This window comes from Myotis brandtii, unplaced genomic scaffold (assembly GCF_000412655.1).
Source record: "Myotis brandtii unplaced genomic scaffold, ASM41265v1 scaffold412, whole genome shotgun sequence".
In the NCBI taxonomy this organism is placed as follows: Eukaryota; Metazoa; Chordata; class Mammalia; order Chiroptera; family Vespertilionidae; genus Myotis; species Myotis brandtii.
In genome coordinates this window covers 35,552-56,321 of record NW_005365832.1, presented here as the reverse complement: position 1 = coordinate 56,321, position 20,770 = coordinate 35,552, and the positions used below count along the sequence as shown (strand labels likewise).

At 48.6% G+C, this 20,770-nt stretch overlaps 1 protein-coding gene across 1 annotated transcript in view; it reads left to right on the top strand.

The window, feature by feature from the left end:
* HECW2 (HECT, C2 and WW domain containing E3 ubiquitin protein ligase 2) overlaps nt 1–20,770 on the top strand; it is a gene marked incomplete at its 3' end in the record, with an annotated part of 124,125 nt that overhangs the window by 68,453 nt on the left and 34,902 nt on the right. The window contains 4 exon segments of the mRNA XM_014545556.1: nt 6,599–6,812; nt 8,265–8,368; nt 8,903–9,027; nt 16,871–17,056. Coding sequence (XP_014401042.1) covers nt 6,599–6,812; nt 8,265–8,368; nt 8,903–9,027; nt 16,871–17,056 — 629 coding nt within the window.

Below are 20,770 nucleotides of genomic sequence, written 5' to 3'. Positions count from 1 at the left end.
GGCTGCCGCTGTGGAGAGCCAGCCCCGGGAAGAGGGCGATGCCGGCGATGCCCAGGCGGCTGGTGAAGGGGCCGCTGCCCAGGAGGAGGGCGCCACTGGAGGTAGGAGGTGGGGGACAGCATGGCGCTTGGCTCAAGCAGCCTGCCCAGAGAGGCCTCTGATGGTTTTGTCCGTTAATGCAAGTTATGCTGCAGGCTGACTGTGGCCTGAATTCTTCACCCCGGGGCTCAGTGGTTAGCGTTGTTAATATTTTTCAATGGACCTTTTATGCTGAGATAAGAGGCCTGTCAAAGAAGTCTTGAGACTCAGATGATAGATCTTGAGGCTCCGCCTCAGGAATACGTTATGGGGACCTGCTCTCCCCAGGAGGATGGCCCATGGGGGGGGGGGTTCTGGGGGAGCCCTGTCCACACAGGACAGGCCTGGAGGGCCTAGATGCCCGAGGGCAGGTGCACAGGTGAGAACTGCACGGGCCCACACATGCGCAGCAACAAGGCCCTTGTCTGGGCAGCATAAGAGCAAAACCAAGCGTCACAATGCATCTCTGTTAGGACTGGAGTTTGTAGATACAAAACCACGCAGGCCGGCAGCTTCAAGGTCAGGGTGACCCGCAGGGGTTTTCAGGGACCTGAAGGTTCACCTGCTCGTGTGAGACTTTCAGAGGAGGAAGGAGTGTGGGCTTGGCATCAGGTGTAACGTTTTTGCCGTGTCTCTGAGTGTCTTGGGGTGCAAATGCACACATAAAAATTGTATTGTGTGTCAACGAATGTGGCTCAATAGGATGATTCCTTAAACAATGTTCCATTATAGATGCACCAACAAATCAAAGGACAGTTTCATCGGCCTACATAGCACAGACTCAGAACTGGGAAGGGTTTTCTTATTCTGAACTTTATTTTTTAAAATATATATTTTTATTGATTTGAGAGAGAGAGGAAGGGAGAAGGAGAAAGAGATAGAAACAGTGATGAGACACAAATGAGAGAGGAAGGGAGAAGGAGAAAGAGATAGAAACATTGACGAGACACAAACATCAATGGACTGCCTCCTGCACGCCCCCTACTGGGGATTGAGCCCACAACTTGGGCATGTGCCCTGACAGGGAATCGAACTGTGACCTCTTGGTTCATGGGCCGACACTCAACCACGGAGCCACACCGTCCGAGCTGTAATTTATTTTCCTAGTTAACGTATGCCCCTCCTTTTCTTCCTCCTCCTTCTGTTGTTGTTTTGTTTCCTTCATTACCTTGTGGCCATATGTGTGGAAGGTGACCCTGGTGACCCTAAAGCATGAGTGTATGACCAGGATAAGGGTTGGGGTGGGAAGGGGCTGTGGAAGGTGACCCTGTGTGGAAGGTGACCCCTGTGTGGATGTTGACCCCTGTGGAAGGTGACCCTGTGGAAGGTGACCCCTGTGGAAGGTGACCCCTGTGGAAGGTGACCCCTGTGGAAGGTGACCCCTGTGGAAGGTGACCCCTGTGGAAGGTGACCCCTGTGGAAGGTGACCCCTGTGGAAGGTGACCCCTGTGGAAGGTGACCCCTGTGGAAGGTGACCCCTGTGGAAGGTGACCCCTGTGGAAGGTGACCCCTGTGGAAGGTGACCCCTGTGGAAGGTGACCCCTGTGGAAGGTGACCCCTGTGGAAGGTGACCCCCTGTGGAAGGTGACCCCTGTGGAAGGTGACCCCTGTGGAAGGTGACCCCTGTGTGGAAGGTGACCCTGTGGAAGGTGACCCCTGTGGAAGGTGACCCCTGTGGAAGGTGACCCCTGTGGAAGGTGACCCCTGTGGAAGGTGACCCCTGTGGAAGGTGACCCCTGTGGAAGGTGACCCCTGTGGAAGGTGACCCCTGTGGAAGGTGACCCCTGTGGAAGGTGACCCCTGTGGAAGGTGACCCCTGTGGAAGGTGACCCCTGTGGAAGGTGACCCCTGTGGAAGGTGACCCCTGTGGAAGGTGACCCCTGTGGAAGGTGACCCCTGTGGAAGGTGACCCCTGTGGAAGGTGACCCCTGTGGAAGGTGACCCCTGTGGAAGGTGACCCCTGTGGAAGGTGACCCCTGTGGAAGGTGACCCCTGTGGAAGGTGACCCCTGTGGAAGGTGACCCCTGTGGAAGGTGACCCCTGTGGAAGGTGACCCCTGTGGAAGGTGACCCCTGTGGAAGGTGACCCCTGTGGAAGGTGACCCCTGTGGAAGGTGACCCCTGTGGAAGGTGACCCCTGTGGAAGGTGACCCCTGTGGAAGGTGACCCCTGTGGAAGGTGACCCCTGTGGAAGGTGACCCCTGTGGAAGGTGACCCCTGTGGAAGGTGACCCCTGTGGAAGGTGACCCCTGTGGAAGGTGACCCCTGTGGAAGGTGACCCCTGTGGAAGGTGACCCCTGTGGAAGGTGACCCCTGTGGAAGGTGACCCCTGTGGAAGGTGACCCCTGTGGAAGGTGACCCCTGTGGAAGGTGACCCCTGTGGAAGGTGACCCCTGTGGAAGGTGACCCCTGTGGAAGGTGACCCTGTGTGGATGTTGACCCCTATGGAAGGTGACCCCTGTCGAGCTCTGTGCTGTTGAATGAAAGGGCAGCTGGGAACGGTAGAGAGTAAGTAGTGCCCGGGGGAGTAAGTAGTGCCTCAGGGGAAGAGAATCAGGTATGTCAGATGGAGGGAATGTTAGTGGGATTATAATACATGTTTTAACGTGCGCCTAATGGCAGCGTGTGTTCTCAGTTGGTGGGCAGTTTGGTTCAGTCTCTTAGGAAAAGCCTGTCTGTGTGATAGACGGCTGTTCATTCACTGGCAGCGTTTTAAATCACTAAGTCCAGGCGCCTGGGTTTCTCGTATACAGAGAGGTGTTCGTCATTTCACACATTAACCATTTACTTGGAGCATGACCGTGGTCTGGGGACTTGAAAGATATTTCGCTTCTTCCATGATCAGGAAGCGCATATCCCTGGAAGGCTGAGGGCTGGGGACGCTGGGAGCTAGCTCTACACCTGCAGTCACAGGTCTAGTGATGCCCACGGCCAGGCGTCACCGGGGCATAATTTTAACACTGTGCTCGCTCCCGGGATTCCTGAAAGCAGTATTTCCCCCAGAGAGCAAAGCATTCTGATGAACAAAAGTAACACTCAGTAGCCACTGCTTTGGGGATCATATTGTTGGAAAAGACATTTTTCTACCGTATTGCTTTCCCTTCTTGGTCACTCCCTCTCACCCATCTTATATGTGATCCTGGCAAGAGGCGGACGCCTTTGGCCTTCTTAACTTTAAAAGTGATGGGACCTAGGGTGGGTCAGGGGAGTATGCCTTAAAGGCCAACATGTGAGTGGTGAGGTTCGGGGAGTGCCGGCAGAAAAGCAGGGTGGGGCTATGTCCAGTTTGTCCAAATATTGGCCCAACCGTTTGAAATTCTGCTGTGCACATCTCTTGTGCATACACCTGGGTAGCCGAGGGCGGCTACTCCTAGGAAACATGTATTTTAAGCAGTTTTTAAAAATCAACCAAGAGATTAATCCTTGTGTCATCATAAGCAAGGGGGGAGAGGGGGAGAAAGAACTCCCTTATTGTCAACCCTTGGAGAAAAGCTCAGAGGCAGGAAAGAAACGTATTCCTGGGAGATACTTAGATCTCACGGGAGGAGAGTGAATTGGGAACACCAGGGGCGAATTCCGAGGAGCTTCGTGTAGATGCATGTGTGGGTGCATAGCAGGTAAACAGAGTCACGGGGCCTGGAGCAGGCACCGCCTCGCATCGCATCCCTGCGTGGATAGATGGCGGCCCCCTGACCATATCCAGTTGCTCTGATTTTTGCTGGACTGTGATTTCGGCCTCTAGATTGTATTTTATAAAAGACAGGTCCTTTCCTGCTGAAATGACGACCACTCTTTGTGATCTGTCAGTGCATTTGTGTACACGCTGCTCTTTTCATTTCCTAAATACATTTCAGGATTTTAAAAATAGGAGCCATTGGTAGTTCATTTGAATAAATGGATCTCTTCAGAAGTAAAAAGGCAATGCAATAGTATATCCGATTTAATGAGTGACTGATGAATGGGAGGAAAGTTCGTAAGCGTTGTTTCCTCGCGTTCAACCTGCAAAAATGGATGGGGGTGGTTATGTGATACTGGATGAGTTAATAGATTGAGGCCTGTCCCCACACCGCTTCATCTCATCCTTCAGATCTTCTGTTTAATCTCACAGTTTCTACTATGTTTAAGGCTAAGGAAACTCTTGTTTTCTAGGGTTTAAAAGTGAGTTTTGAGAAAAGAATGGATACTTTTTATCTAAAAAGCGACTTTCTTCTAAATTAAAGATCAAGGCACAAAATATACAGCTATTTGAGATCCTTTACAACTTTTTATTCAAACACACGAGGCAGGGAGGACCTCAGCCTGCTGTACCCCCAAACCAGTGCACCTGTGCCACCAGCCCCACCACTGGCACCTCCCAGTCCTTTTCCCCCCTTCCTGTCACCCCCGAAGGGGCAGGGACCTGCTCTCCGGGCTCCAGAACCATAGATCTGATCCACTGACTTTTGTACTTCAGACCAATATTTCTCGGGGAAAATTCTTACTTAGTTTGTTCAAGGAAAAAGTTCCATCTTTGAAGACAAGTTTTTTGCTTTTTTTTTTGGTCAGAAAATGGCAATGTGCTTACTTTTCGGCTTTAGCTGCCAGAAAATTTAGCCAAATTGTAGTCATAACCTTATCTGGGGGGCTCGGCAGCGTCACTCTTCTGCTTCCTGCACGTTGCTTTCGCTCTGTTATCCCCCCAGGTGACCTATCCTGTTTGTTTTTCATTGGAAGCGACGGCACACATTCCCGGGGAGGGGCGGCCGCTTGTGTCCATGGACGTTTGGTTTGGTTTGTTATAGTAGAGCGGATGCCTGGGGTATGGCAGCTCCACTGAGCAAGGGCCGAGATGGGAATACTTGGTTCTCAGAAACATTTGGGATGGGAACGTATGCAAGGAGCAGAGCAAAACAACGGAGTGGACCCAAGGGTTTGGAAAGTGGGCCCTGGAAACGCGATCGATCCTGTGGCTGCTCCTCTTCAGCGGGTGGCAGGTTGGGAGTGTCCTGTTGAAGGGGGTGCGGCTGGGCCCGAAGAACTCAGACCGGGCGGGCTGGCTCGCTGGCTCCTTGTGCGTCTGTTACCTCCGGGCCTGAGTGGCTTCGAGGGGTTTGTGTTGTCTGTGTGGTGCTTTTCTCCAGCCCAGTTTTCCTTTCGTTTGCCACATGTCAGACATCACCATGTGTTGAGATCAACGAAGAAAAGACCTTTCGCTCCCTCCCCACCCCCTCCCCCAGGCAGCCCTCCCTGATTGTCTGGTGCCGGCTGGGGTGGCGCATGCAGCCTCGCCAGCCCTCGGACTTGGGGAATACTTGCCCCGTTCGCCTCCAGAGCAGTGCCATGGTGGTCGGGGCAGACGTGCTTCCGCCGGGTCCCCAGGGGGAGGCCTGTGGTCTGTGGATAAGCTGCGCAATCACAGGAGCGTTTTGAAATAATCAAGCTGCTTAGGAGAAAGGGGCTTCTTAATGTGGAAAAACAATGAGGATAGAAATAGAAATGTGCGAGGACTCACCTGGTTAAGGAGCAGACCTCGGCTGTTTTCCCCTGTAAATTACTCTTCCCGACTGCCACCGAGACTAAAGTTTTGCCTTTTGAAAACATGAGCTCACGCTCTGGGTATTTTAATGGGGGAATAGCCTTGGACAGGGTCACGGAGCTGGGGCGTTTGGCTCCGAGGACCCGTCTGCCAGCTGTGTGCACGGAACATGCACTTATATGTTTGTTTACAAAGACGCACACACTTCATCAATGAGGCCGCTCACGCATACAGTGAAACAGTCTTTTAAAACATCGTGCTGATTGGCGGTGGGAGGCAAGTAGTTACCCTCGCTCTGACGATGTGTTCATCTTTGGAAACCTGTGAATGGAAGTGCGGAGCCAGCGGTGCTGTGTGCCGACTGGGTTGCATTCTTTCCTTCTGAAGACTATTTACTAAAATTGTGTGTAAATATGCATGTGGAAGTTTCCAGCGGTGAGATTTTTTTAAAAATTTTTTAAAAATTGATTTCATAGAGAAAGGAGGAGAGAGAGAGAGAGAGAAACATCAATGCTGAGGGAGAATCATTGATCAGCTGCCTCCTGCCCGCCCCCTACTGGGGTTGGAGCCTGCAACCTGGGCATGTGCCCTTGATGGGAATAGAACCTGGTACTCTTCAGTCCACAGGCCAATGCTCTATCCACTTAGCCAAACTGGCTAGGGCCAGCTATGAGATTTTTATGTAAGTTGGGGGGAAAACAGGAAAAAAAATCTTGCTTTGGGGAAAACAAACAGCAATACCAATTTTGATGGAAATACCTAAAGCATTAGGATACCAATGGCTTGTATTTTTAAAATACTAGTGCTCATCTCTGAAGGATGAGTGTCGTGGGCAGATCTGTACATTCAGAGAGTCTTTAAAGGGTTGGCATTGTGCACAGAGGCTCTGGTCACTAACTGGACACAGCAGATTCAGGTGCGGACGGAGGGGAGGTGGTGGATTATGCGGGGAGGGCTGTGTCAGTAGCCCCAGATGATAGTGTGTCGAGGGGAAGCGGGTGCTGAGTGAATGGGCCACGCGGGCGGCTCGGCTCCTCCTCACCCCTCTGGGTGCGTTGCTGCTGTCTAGACTGGGAGGCGCGCATTGACAGCCACGGCAGGATCTTCTACGTGGACCACGTGAACAGGACCACGACGTGGCAGCGGCCCACGGCACCCCCCGCCCCGCAGGTGCTGCAGAGGTCCAACTCCATCCAGCAGATGGAGCAGCTGAACCGCAGGTGAGGGCGCGCGCTGCCCCGGGTCTGCGCTGGGGTTGAGCTCATGGTTACCTGGTGCGAGGCAGGAAACACGGGCGTCTCGCTGTCATCTCCGTGTGTCCTGTCATTAAGGTGTAGGTGCTACGTCTTTTGATTCATAGGTTTTTATTGAACATATCTTGGTTAAAAATAATAATAATACCCCCCCACACCACCACCACCTACAGCACACGCACACACAAACACACACACGTGCACACGCACGCACACACCGCTGGTTTGGAAACTGGAAAGGAAATGTAGGATGCTGACCCTGTTTGTCAACCCAAGGCATTGCTTTTTAGTAAGCCAAATACATTTTTAAATATCTGGAACCCCCGCTCATGCGTGATGCATCCTTATTATCAGTGGGAGCTTTTTAATCTGTCCCTTTTCAGGTACTGATTGCTACAGAGCAAAAAGTTGTTTCTTCTTGAACAACAGAGGGATTTAGTTTTCTTTGGTTAAGGACCACAATTGTTTTTTCTCTTATAGGACACTTTACTGATGTCTTTTAAGTGATTTAACTACATATCAATAATTGAAATTAAGTATATACAGCATTTTATATTTGATGTACACACTTTTATACCATAATGTTACATACTGTAGAAAATTGCATAATGAGAGAGATAATTCCCATCGTAGATCAATTTCTGGGCTAAAAGTTCTTTGGATAAAATCCAGTAACCACTTATATCAGTGTGCACCTGTGTTCTTTATTAAAAACTACTCTTATTGATTTTAGAGAGGGAGAGAGAGAGGGAAACATCACTGTTGAGAGAGAATCATTCATCGGCTGCCTCCTGCATGCCCCACACTGGGGATTGAGCCCACTACCCAGACATGTGCCCTGTCCTGAATCAAACCGTGACCTCCTGGCTCATAGGTCGCTGCTCACCTACCGAGCTACATCAGGGCTCACCTATGTTCTTTATTGAGGGACCTCAGAAGGAATTCGAAGTGGGAAGATGGCTGTGATGGCCACAATTTTTAAAAAATTTGTTAGGAAAATGTCCACAAGCAATGGACAGAAGACATCCAATGCGACGTGATTTATTTAAGTGAGAGATGGCCTAGCCCGGCCGTGGGCAAACTACGGCCAGCGGGCCGGATCCGGCCCGTTTGAAATGAATAAAACTAAAAAAAAAAAAAAAGACAGTACCCTTTTATGTAATGATGTTTACTTTAAATTTATATTAGTTCACACAAACACTCCATCCATGCTTTTGTTCCGGCCCTCCGGTCCAGTTTAAGAACCCATTGTGGCCCTCGAGTCAAAAAGTTTGCCCACCCCTGGCCTAGCCGGTCAGGGGATGGAGGTTTGGGAGGAAGTGGCCGAGGCAGGGATGACAGCGGAAACTTGGGGCTCGGGGAAGGGGTTGAGCCCCAGATCTCAGGGCTGCTGTGATATGACGAAGCTCCTGCTTTTAGGTATCAGAGCATCCGCAGAACCATGACGAACGAGAGGCCCGAGGAAAACACCACCGCCATTGATGGGGCCGGGGAGGAGACCGACTTCCACCAAGCCAGCGCAGGTACAAGCGGCGCGTGGGGGTTGGGGGCTAGGGGCGGGTGCTGTCCTAGCACAGAAGCAGAACACAGATGAAGTAAGGATTGCCAAAAAGTGAGGCTTTTCTCGTAGAGAACTTTGGATCTTCGATACGATCTGGTAATCCAGCTCCAAAAGTAGAATTCACCAGGGACCTCTTCCTCCTTAATCCTGGACTTTGTGTCAGTACTGAGAAAAGAATCACAAACCCACATAGGAAATAAATTACTTTAATCTCTGGATCTGTGGGCTGGTGGGCAAAGATCGAGTCCGGTCACGTAAAACACCATCGGATGCACTCAGGTGTGAACTGACCGGAAATACCCTCAATTTCACTTTAGTCTAATGAAGAGCCATCAGGTTTTCTGTGTGAATGTACATCAGAGATGGAAGTGTTGGGGGATAAAGCAATAGAGCGAGTGATGTGAGTGATGAAGGTGTCCCCAGGTGGACGCGCATAGGTATGTTTCTGTCGCGTGGACCGCTCTCCCTGAACGCCCGTCTGGTCTGCCCCACGCAGACTTCCGCCGGGAGAACGTCCTGCCGCACTCTACCTCCAGATCCAGGCTCACGTTGCTGTTACAGTCTCCCCCCGTGAAGTTCCTCATCAGCCCCGAGTTCTTCACCGTGCTACACTCGAACCCCGTGAGTATCGCATCGGGAAGGATGTGCTGGAAAACGCAGCGGGCCATAGGACATCTTCCGTGTGTGTGTGTGTGTGTGTGTGTGTGTGTGTGTGTGGCAAAGTAGGAATGACGATAGCTGATGTTTACTGAGCACCAGGTGTGGCCCAAGCACCGTGCTAAGCACTCTATATGATTTGACCCATTCCTCCCAAGTTTTGAGTTAGATGAAAAGCCCTTGTTTCCAGATGAGGAAACTGAGGCACAGAGAGGCTAAATACTATCCCCGAGGTCATACAGCTCAGTGGTATCATGGAGGGTAACGTTTCAGAGATAGTGACTCCAGGGTTTATGCTGTGAAGGACCACCAGGCTGCAGTTTTTAAACTCAGTAGACTTTTATAAATACATGCATATTCTTGGTCTCCAAACGTTAGAGATTCTGGTTTAATAGGTGTAGTGTAAGTCCCAAGAGCCCCCCATTTTTTTAAGACCCCTTAAGTCAGCGGTTCTCAACCTGTGGGTCGCAACCCCTTTGGCGTTCGAACGACCCTTTCACTGGGGTCGCCTAAGACCATCCTGCATATCAGATATTTACATTACGATCTATAACAGTAGCAACATTACAGTTATGAAGAAGCAACGAAAATAATTTTATGGTTGGGTCACAACATGAGGAACTGTATGTAAAGGGCCAGAAGGTTGAGAACCACTGGCTTAAGTGATGCTGATGTAAGTGGTCTGTGACCCATAATTTGGGATTTCCACGTATAAAGAGATGTTGCATTTAACGACGTCACTGCCTTCGGCACACCATAATTCAGCAGGACTGCTGACAACTAACTTACTTTAACGGGTGAGCAGTCGCAGCAGACTACAGGTTTCTTGTTTATTTGGTTTGCATGTTAGCTTTGGTGGTCCGTACTCTTTTTGTGGGCATGGTTTTAAATCTTCTTTTGCTGGGAAGCCCATCTTGTTTTTAAACAATTCTTCCTAAAGCATTTAAGTTGTGTTTGCTTTTCCTGCCTGAACTGCATTCGTTCCTGGCTGCAAAATGATCGATGCTGTGCATCTCAGCACATCTGCAAGATTGAAACCCTGCTGGGTATTTCCTGGATTTATGCATCGTAGGAATTATAGTAGCTGGATGATTCTTGCTCATGGTCTCAAGATATGAATTTATGGGGATAAGTCAGCCAATTTTTGGTAAAAGGCATTACTTGCTGGCATTTCTTCTTTTTCTTAGGTTAATGGAAAATGTTACAAAACAAACTTTTACTTGGTTTCCTTATTTTAAGATTTATTATCTAGCCTTTTTTTTTTGCCTGAGTTGTATATGATCTACAACTGCTCCAATAAATTCCCTGTTTATATTATTGAAAATGTTCAGCATACTAAAGGAGTATATTAATTTAAAAGCTTTCCTAGTTCTCTTTTTTATGATTTGAAGTTATCAGTTTATGTGTTAAGCTAGTCATAAAAACATAGATTTCATATAGCAGTATTTTACTTAATCATCTTTATTGAGAAGAACATAATTAAGTAGATATATGGTTGTTATAACTCTAACGAAAAATTGGAAAACAAAATATTGGTGTTTTTTTCTGTTTTGCATTATGGTTGCTTTAAGATATATTCTACTGCCCTCTGTTGGTTGTGATCAGATTTCTTCCAAATTGTCCCAATAAATCATTTCTCCTGATAACTCAAGATTTAATTATTAGTGTCATGTCTTTTATAGATGGTATGCCTATGTGTGTCTAATAATTCTCACACATAAATATATCAGTTATATGCAACTGAATAATGTTGCCAAATACATGCCAAATAATTATTACTCTGGCTTTTAATAAGCTCTAGAAATACATTAATTCCACCACATAAACTTTTTAGTGCTTAACCCCTAGAGTGCCGGGGAGCGCGACCGCGCTCCTCCTGTCTTTTGCCAAAAGTGCCGGGAGCGCTATCAAAGCTTTGAAATGGCGTCCAGTTCTAAGTCTGCTTTTGTTAGTGATGATGATATTGCTAAATATGTCAATGTAGTAAAGGTTTCCTTAAGTTTTTGGATATGTAACTTCATTTACTTGCAATTCATAATTTTTTTCCTAAACTGCTGTAAAATCAGCAAAAATGCCTTGGCGATTTTAGCATAGTTCCTAGGATATTGGTTGGCACTCAAAGAGCTAATGAAGAAAAACATTGTTCTAAAATATATAAATATATTTTTGCAAGTCAGGTATTCCTACTATTGCAAAATAGATGAATTGAGTTAAGTTAATACCTTTGGTCAAGAAGTTAAATTTTCCCTCCATTTTACTCCTTAGCTGGATGAGAACAATGTAAAATCCCTATTATTAAAAATATAGACAAAACGTGTAAGGTAAAAATAAAGACAGACTGTGTAAGGCAGGGCTGTTTCCATATCCTAGCAGTGTTACTTGATTTTGTTTATAATGAACTTCTTTAAGGTGTACAGATGCTCACATCTGCTCCCACAGGTGAGAGATATTTGCTGTAGATGCAATGATGATATTTTTCAAGTGTGAATGTGGAAAACCTATTCCCGATGAAGGATTTTTGAAATATGAAAGGTAGATTTTGTTTAGCAGTAACGTGCTTACCTGTGTTATTAAACAGAACAGACCGGGCCAGGTGATGCAGGACATATAGTCACCATAAAACAGCAACAGCAAAACCTGCCACAAAAGGAATCGGTTGATTGACACAAACTGGATGTTTACATGTCCTTGTCTTATTCCACTGCCCAATCGCAGTGGAATTCCCCTCTGTTGCTCTTAATATTTTTCACTTCTAACACCTCAGACACTGAAGCAGACGACACACATTCCGCTCTAAGGAGTGTGACTCTAACACAATTGCACTGAAACATCCAGGTGACCACTGAGCTGACGGGTCACTCAGCCATCGGGCGTTCATTTCTTGCCGGGAAGACATCACCAAGAGGGAGGCTGGGAAAGGGCGTTTTGGGACAGAGAAGGACTAACCAAAAAGTATGTTTTAAATCACATCAAAGGAAAACAAAACTTGTGCCATTTAGAGATTCAGAGGGGCTCTGTCTGCTATTAACAACCGACTGCCGACTCGCCTTACACGCAGCAGCTTCCGGGGAGCTCAGCCTGTGCGTTGCCCCGAGACTGTGCTGTGAAGCAAGGCCCTTTGCGCTGCCCTAACCTCCTGCGTTTCAGGTGGGAAATCACATCCCTTCACAGTGAAGCACCTTTTTCTATGAGACCAGGACACAGCACAGCAGAGAACAACCCCCGCACAGAGAGGGGTCCTCACCAGTGAGGACCATGAGACGAGAGAGAACAGAGGCTCTTTTCCTTGTCGCTGTCCGCGCTTTCGCTCCGGTCCCACCTGCTCAGTGTTCCTGGCTCTCTGGACCCCTGTCCTTAGCTCTGCTCATCCTGTCGGTGGGATTCAGTGCTTTCACCCCCCTGTGGCCTTTGTTTCCCCAACTCTGCTTTCTCCCTCGGCGAGCCTCTTCCTCCCTCCTGCCCCTGCGATTCTCCTTCTCCATCATTTTGAGTCATCATGCCGTGCTCATCTCTGTGTCCTCGAGGTCTTTAGGTCAGGGCTTAGCACGTAATTCATGAAAAGGGATGAGACCCTTCTTCAGTTCATAGGAAGTGGGATTCTGGCTCAAGATCGTCCAAGTTCTCAGAGTAGAAAACAACTTCACTACTATCATTCATCTGTTATAGATATGGTAGGTATAATCCCATATATATTCATTTACTTACGTATGCTTTGTATTTTTAGAGTTATTTTTACCTCTTTATAGATCTTTTAGATCAGGGGTGGGCAAACTTTTTGACTCGAGGGCCACAATGGGTTCTTAAACTGGACCGGAGGGCCGGAACAAAAGCATGGATGGAGTGTTTGTGTGAACTAATATAAATTCAAAGTAAACATCATTACATAAAAGGGTACGGTCTTTTTTTTTTTTTTAGTTTTATTCATTTCAAACGGGCCAGATCCGGCCCACGAGCCGTAGTTTGCCCACGGCTGTTTTAGATCCTTGTCCCACTGGATTTGAATCCTACAGACTTATGAAGAGAGCAGGACAGTTATCATCTCATCCTACACCTGGGCCAATTGAGGCAGAGCTTAAATGACTTCCTTTGTCTCTGTCATGAGTGACAGGACTGTGACTAGAATCTTCACTATAGGACAATATTAACTGAGTGTATTAATATGTTTTTGATTCATATGTATATATATACATATGTACATAAATATATGCACATATACACAAATAGTATATATATTGAATAACATGTAAAATATATTCAAAAATAGAATAGACTTATCCTATCTAATAAAAGTAATATGCAAATTAACTGTCACTCCAACATAAATATGGCAGTGCCCCATCCGCTGGAGTCCTCCAGTCCCGGGGGGTGGTCGCGAGAGCAGGGCCCGCTTGGCCGTCGCTGCGGCAAATTAACTGTCACTCCAACATAAATATGGCAGTGCCCAGTCCGCTGGAGTCCTCCAGTCCCGGGGGGTGGTTGCAAGAGCAGGGCCCGCTTGGCCGTTGCTGCGGCAACCCGGGAGCAGCCAAGCGGGCCCCGCAGACAGCAGAGAACCATGGGGAGAGGGCCTAAGCTGTCAGTAGGACATCCCCTGAGGGCTCCCAGATTGGAGAGGGTGCCGGTCAGGCTGAGGGACCCCCTCCCTGCCCCACTGTGCACGAATTTCCTGCACTGGGCCTCTAGTATATGAATAAACCTATATGTAGTTTCTTCATCAAAGTGTAGCGTCTGGAGGGGTGTTTCTGTTTGGCCAAGTGTTCTGCATGGGCCCTAATAGTCACTGCATGTTGCACAGCCTGGGAAAACCACTGGTGCTCGAGGTTGCTTGCCAGTTCCTAAAGAGAGAAATCTTCCTTACACTTAATTTGCTTTGGTCGATGCTTTTTGCAAAGATCAGTTGAGCTTGGCACTCTATTACATGTCTCACTGAGTGGAGAGGAGGAAGATGAAAGGCCGCAATTAATTAGAAGAGCAGCCCGAGACTCAGGTGCGGAGAGCTGTCCAACCCCAGGGACTCGCTTCCAGCCGGAGGCTGGGGCGGGCTCCTCACTTCATTACGGCCACTGCTTGTCCTAATGAAGTTCTGCTTCTTCCCTGTAGCGAGTGAGGAGCAGTCCTGATGCTCCAGATAAAGGTCAGGATGTGGCCTATTGAGTTGCTTTAATGTGGAGAGAGAGAAATGAGGGGATCAAGAGATGTGCCGATTTACAACAATGGCTAATGTAATGATTTATTGGATGGAGTTATCCCACCATCATTTGTCCCCGAAGAGACGTACTGGGCACTGTGACCTGGGAGCTCATTGCCGTTGCCACCAGACAGGTCGGTGTGGTCTTGGGCCTCTGAGCTTGCAGGGCCTTCTGTGGAAATAGATCGCCGCTCAGAGCCAAGTGCAGCAAACAGATGCCTTGCCGAGTGTTCGTTCAGCGCCAAGGCAGGGTCAGCCATCTAAGCTATTATTAATTAGCTAACGTTCGCCTCTCACAGCCTTCGACTGCTTTTATTAGCCTCCATCTCTGCTTTCATGCTATCGCCTTCTTTTCTCTCATGCCCTCTAATTGCCCATAGCCCTGTGCAGGCATGCCGGCTTGGCAGACTCTGTGCTGGGCACCTCAGTTTCTCACAGCCGTCAGAGCCTGCTTTCGGTTAGGCAGGTTGAAATGTGACCTCCAAATACTGTATACTCAGGCATATTAGGGAACTAGACTACGCTAGTATTTGAGAATGGTTCAATGTGTTCTTCCTTCCTTCCCTCTTTCCTTCCTTTCGTCTCGAAAGCGAGAAAATATTTTAATGCAAAATAAAAAGTATATAATGAGTGAATCAATCAGAATAACTACATAATAGTTTTATACTAGAAGCCGGTGCACGAAATCTGTGCATGGGCAGGGACCCTAGGCCTGGCTGGTGATCAGGGCCAATCTGTGGAGTGACTGGTGGGGCAATCGGGGGGCCTCCACTGGCACCCACCTTGGCTGGCCTGGGGCCTGTGGGCTGGGGGCAGTTCCTGCATTGAGCGTCTACCCCCTAGTGGTCAGTGCACGTCATAGCAACCAGTCGTTCTGCCATTTGGTCGATTTGCATATTAGGCTTTTATTATATAGGATAGTGTAGGTTACATGTCAGTAATGGCAAATAGCACATCTCATTGACAAACTAACAAAGCTGTGTTTCGCATTGCAAGTTGGATTGTCAGGGTTCTATGATCTCTGTAGCCACTCAGAGACCCCAGGGGCCCAGGCTGGGTCCCTTTCCAAACATTGCCAGTCACTGTGCCAAAGGAAAGAAAGCTCAAGAGGGACTCACATTGGCAATGAATGCGTTGACCTGGACATGACACGTCTCAAGGGACCCTGGACACTTAGGAGCAATGTGGATGGTCCTCATACTCACTTATCTATTATCCTCAGTCACTACCACAGTACTGGGCATGGCAGAGGCAGAATGAAATGATGTCCAGGGATTCTGGTTTCTGTGGGGTTTGCCTTAGTCTGTCTTAGACGGAAATTAACATAACCCAGGAAGTAAAACCTGTAGGTCTCCAGATCCAGGGAAGAGGGATTAAAAGCCCTTTGAACCGACCTGAGAAGAGAGTTTAATTCTAGGACAGAGCATTCCTGGCCAGGTCAGTTTCATAGTTATTCCTGTTCCCTCCTTGGCACATGGTATTGTGCCGTGAATGTTCGTTGGCCGACTTCTATGTGGACCACCCATGGCTTATGGTCCGTTTTCAGGATATTCCTTAGGTAGCATAGAGATGAAGACTGTGGCGTTTTTGACAAAACACTTTTTTGTGTGGTTTTGTAGTCGAATTTTATTACATGTGCATTTTCAATAATATAAATTGGGCCATATATTTGTGTGTGTGTGTGTGTGTGTGTGTGTGTGTGTGTGTGTGTGTGTGTGTGTGTGTGTGTGTGTGTCTGTATATACACATATACAGGAAAAATGGAAAGAATATATATATGTAAGAGGTATAAAATCCAGATAGTGCTGTCTTCCATTCCATTCCCAGAGCCTATGCCTCACTCTCCTGTGGTCTCAGATGAACACAGCTCAACTGTGAGAGCAGCTCAGCCCCATTGCATGTGCTTCTCATATTCAAGCACATGGCCGAGCACTTTCCCCCACCACCTGACTTCTAAGTGTGTGCCAGCTGCTTCGTGGGCACTCACGTGAGTGATCTGTCCCGGTGCTGGAGGGAAGCTGGCTTCTTGGGGGCTCACTGGAAGGTGGTATATTTGTCTTCAGCCTGGTGTGATTTTGACTATGTATTTTTTTTTTTATGCCTAAAACTGAAGTTAGGTGAAAACGTCGGATCTGACATTCCCTACAGAATGAGACTCCATGGCCTTCGTACTCACTAGATACCTAAACCTCATTGGAAAAGGCAGCCTTGCTTTCTGTAGCCTTTCCATATGATTTTGATCAAAACATGTTGTTCTGTGTCTGCCCTTCCCGTGTGTGGGTCTAGAGCAGGGGTGGGCAAACTTTTTGACTCGAGGGCCACAATGGGTTCTTAAACTGGACCGGAGGGCCGGAACAAAAGCATGGATGGAGTGTTTGTGTGAACTAATATAAATTCAAAGTAAACATCATTACATAAAAGGGTATGGTCTTTTTTTTTTTTTTTTAGTTTTTTTCATTTCAAACGGGCCAGATCCGGCCCGCGGGCCGTAGTTTGCCCACGGCTGGTCTAGAGCTACGTGGGAGGCTCTCTGCCCACCAGAGGAGCAGACACACCCATGTGTATATGTGGCTCCTGCCTGCCCCAGGGGTTAACCTTGGTTCTCCATCTTTTCTCCAGAGTGCCTACCGCATGTTTACAAACAACACGTGTTTGAAGCACATGATCACCAAAGTCCGGCGGGACACCCACCACTTTGAACGCTACCAGCACAACCGGGACCTTGTGGGATTTCTCAACATGTTCGCCAACAAACAGCTGGAGCTGCCCAGGGGCTGGGAAATGAAACACGACCATCAGGGCAAGGTAACGTGCAGCGGCCCGGGCATGTGGCTCTGCCCTCCACATCGGGGGGAGGCCCTTTGTGAGGTGACACAGGCCATCTCCTGGGTTCGAGCGAAACCTGGACCAGCAGGCTGTCTCTAAAACGGTCACCACACACCTCGGAAGCAGTGTGTGCGGAGGACAGTGTGGGGGCTTTTGCTCGTGAGACAGTCGTGTTTGCCTGGATACACTTCCCCTGTAACCTCTCACCATCTTCTGCTGATCAGAGAAGAGGTGTCTTCGGTGATGGCACTTCCTTCTCCCAGCTAAACAGCTCGTGTGATGGAGAGTTGGATAACAGTTGTAGTGTTTGGAGACGGTGGCTAGGAGGTTGCTAAGCAACCACACAAGGTGTGCCTTTGTGATGCTGTCCGGGTTTGGGCCTCAGTCCTGTTGGTTCAGATCCCGGATTTTGTTAGCCCGTCAAACAGGAACACAGGTGGATTCGTGTGTGATGAGCAACGCGTAGCTGGTCACACAGGCCGGGGGAGCCACCTGTGTGGTTACTTCCTTTGTAGACGGTGAACCGGGAAGCCGGGTTGTAACCAGGAGCTTGTCACATGAGCACGAAATCGGAATGAGGAACTTGGTTATTTTTGTAAGGTTCCTCAGCTGAGATGCTATTTATCTGATTCTTGTTTAGCGCTGCTGCGAGCCATGAACGTTCTAAGCTTTTTATATGATTGAGCTTCTGTCAGCAACTCCATAGACAGTACTGCTATCATTACTGCCAGGTCCAGGTACGGAGCCTCAGCGATTGGTTGGTGACCTGCCCAGTGTCACAGGGATGGGCAGGGCTGAGCTCACCTGGGCCGCTGGTCGGAGGCACCGTGCTCTCCATGCAGTAACCGCCTTCAGCATCCTTGTCTGTAGAAGGACTTTACCTCACTTGTGGGCGCGGAGGATTAAAGCGACCTGATATCTGAAGTAACTGTGCTTGGCTCATTCATTCAGTAAACACTTATCGAGCCCCTAAGCAAGGCAGACAAGCCAGCTGCTTCCTACAACTGCATGCTCCTGGGAAGAGGCGGGAAATAAACAAATAATAAGTACATAGCATGCCAGGAACCTAGTCATGCTATGATTTAAAACAGGGATGGGGACCGTCCATCCCATGGGCCGCATAAGGCCCACGAAATCATTTGGTCTGGCCCTGCCAAGGCATTAGGGGTGCGTTAATGAAATGTTTGACCACATAGAACAGGCTAATTTTGAAGTTGATAATTTTGCCTGGCCCTTGAATGATGCTATAAATAGCCAAATGCTCTTGGCAGAGAAAGGTTCCCCACCCCTGGCCTAGCTGGTCCCGGTGAGGACTCGGAAAAGCACTGATGGTGTTGTGCCTGGTGTACAAGAGCCCCGGCAACCAGCATTCATTTCTCTTCTCATCTCGGCCAGGACGTTTGCCTGGCGTCAGAGAACCACTGGCCCGGGACCCCCCAGGGGCGATAATGCTGCCCACAGCCTGCTCTGTGTAGAGACTTAACTTGCTCAGTCAATTGAACCCTCAATGAAGGGGCGCGGGAGCTTTGCACGTGGGGGAGGAGGACCCTTCTGCCCGTCCTAGCCTGCCCGACACCCGCAGGGGACAGCGCCGTAGTCACAGCCCCGGGACCTCGAGGACAGTTTCAGTTGCATTTAGGGTGCTGTTGCCGATGAATTACGCTTGAGGGTTAAGGACAAGTTCTGTCTCATAGCTTTTATAAAAGTTTCGATGATTAGACAGCAGTAAATGTGATCTCGGCATGTGAGAAACAACGATTCATCCTGTTCCCTGAGGGCTCTGGGCTTGAGGTGGGGGGTGGGGGTTAGGGGGTGTGGAGGCAGTTTCAACCGAAAGTCGTAGGCATTGCAATGAGCCCTGAATGTGGGCTGGGGCTGGTAGACAGCTGACCGCACAGTCCACTGGTGGATAGGCCGTTGGCTGCCCTTTGGCATGGCAGACAGACCAGGACCCCTGCCCTGTGGACAAAACGGATTATCAGCCAGGCCTGAAAGCCTGTTACTCCAGCCTCATCTCTCTGCTTCCTGCGTTAGGACTGGAACAGGATTTTGCCTAAGCTAGACGCCTTCGCTAGAGCAGGTGTGCCTTCCTGTGACCCCCCTCCCCGCTTCCTGTACAGGTGACTGGCTTCCAGTTAAAGGGACTTACAGGGACCCTTGGGGGAGGCTCGTGCAATGTCGTGGCCAGCTGTGCTGCCAAGTCACAGCTCCCACCCCCAGGCAGTGAGTGGGTTTGCTCCCAGCCCTGAAATGCCAGCCTCCCTTTTATTAAGGAATTGCTTTGCTTCCAGAACATTGAAAGGGAGTGAACTTCTTTCCATTTACTGTAACGTCAAAAGCTATCCAATTACAGTTATTTTCCTACCATGCTGAGTGGTTTCTAGACTTGACGTGGAATAGGGTGTCCACATCCTCAGCTACATGAAAGGTTCTTGAGAGGAATGCTCTCACCCTCAGCTCGTTGGGCTGATGAAATCTGGCTCCCTCTTCTCTTCCCAAGTGCAGCATTTTCCTTTTGCGTTTTCATTTAGTCGTTCTGAATGCCTACTGTGTGCCCGCCACTGTGATGTGCGTTCTGTGGGAGGCAGTGCTGACCCTGTGATGTTGTGAGCACCGAGATTCGATCCTTTCATGCTCATAGCAGTTTTGTTGATAGCTGCTCTGTTTACCCACATTTTAAATGCTTGTTTTTTTTGTTTTGTTTTTTAAATTTTTAGAGAGGAAGGGAGAGAGAGAGATAGAAACATGGATGAGAAACATCCATCAGCTGCCTCCTGTACGCCCCCTACTGGGAATCAAACCTAGAATCTGGGCATGTACCCTGACCAGGTAGCAAACCAGCAACCTTTTGGTGCATGGGACAGTGCTCAACCTACTGAGCCACCCTGGCCAAGCTCTATCCCCATGTCATAGACGAGGAAACGTTTACAGAGGAGGCGCAGCATGGTGGAAGGGATTGACCCAGGCCCCACAAAGAATACCAGGTGGAATGGAATCTGAACCCAGGCAGCCCAGCTCTGGAGCCGGTGCTCGGACCCTGCCTCTCGCCAGTGAGTGGGGTCAGTTCCAGAGAAGGGAGGAAAAGGCGCTGTGGGAGGTGAGCTCTCCGACACATGGCGAAAGGCACCCAGGGGTGAGCTGCTCTCCGCTCTCCAGGCGCCAGTGACCAGCCCTTTCTTGCATCCCCCATCATTTCACCTGCATTGTTTCATGACGTCTGTCTCCATCACCTCATGGTATACTCGTTAGCGTGTTCTGTCTTCCCAAACAGATGTCCCCTTCCTAACACATTGCGGACCAGTTGTTTCATTGCTAGCTTTACCCAGTGGCCAGATAAGTTTCTATTGAAGGAGTACAAAAAGCGTTTTATGTAAATGGTAAAGGCATGCTTTAAAATTAAATACCCTTTGCATTTTGAAGTTATTTATTACATGTTCTTACAAGCTAATATCTTTTTAAAGAATTCTCGTGATTGGCCACAAGCTTTAGAACAGAAAACACGAGAATTCTCATGATCCGTCCGCAATATGTTAAGAATTCTGTTATTATTTTTATTTTTTGTTGTTGTTGGTTTTTTTTTTAATTACACACTTTCCTACCCCAGTGCCTGTCACATAGAAGGTTCTCAAAACAAGTTTGATGAATGTATGAAAGTCAGGCATCTCTGCATAGGACGAACGCCAGGCTCCCTCC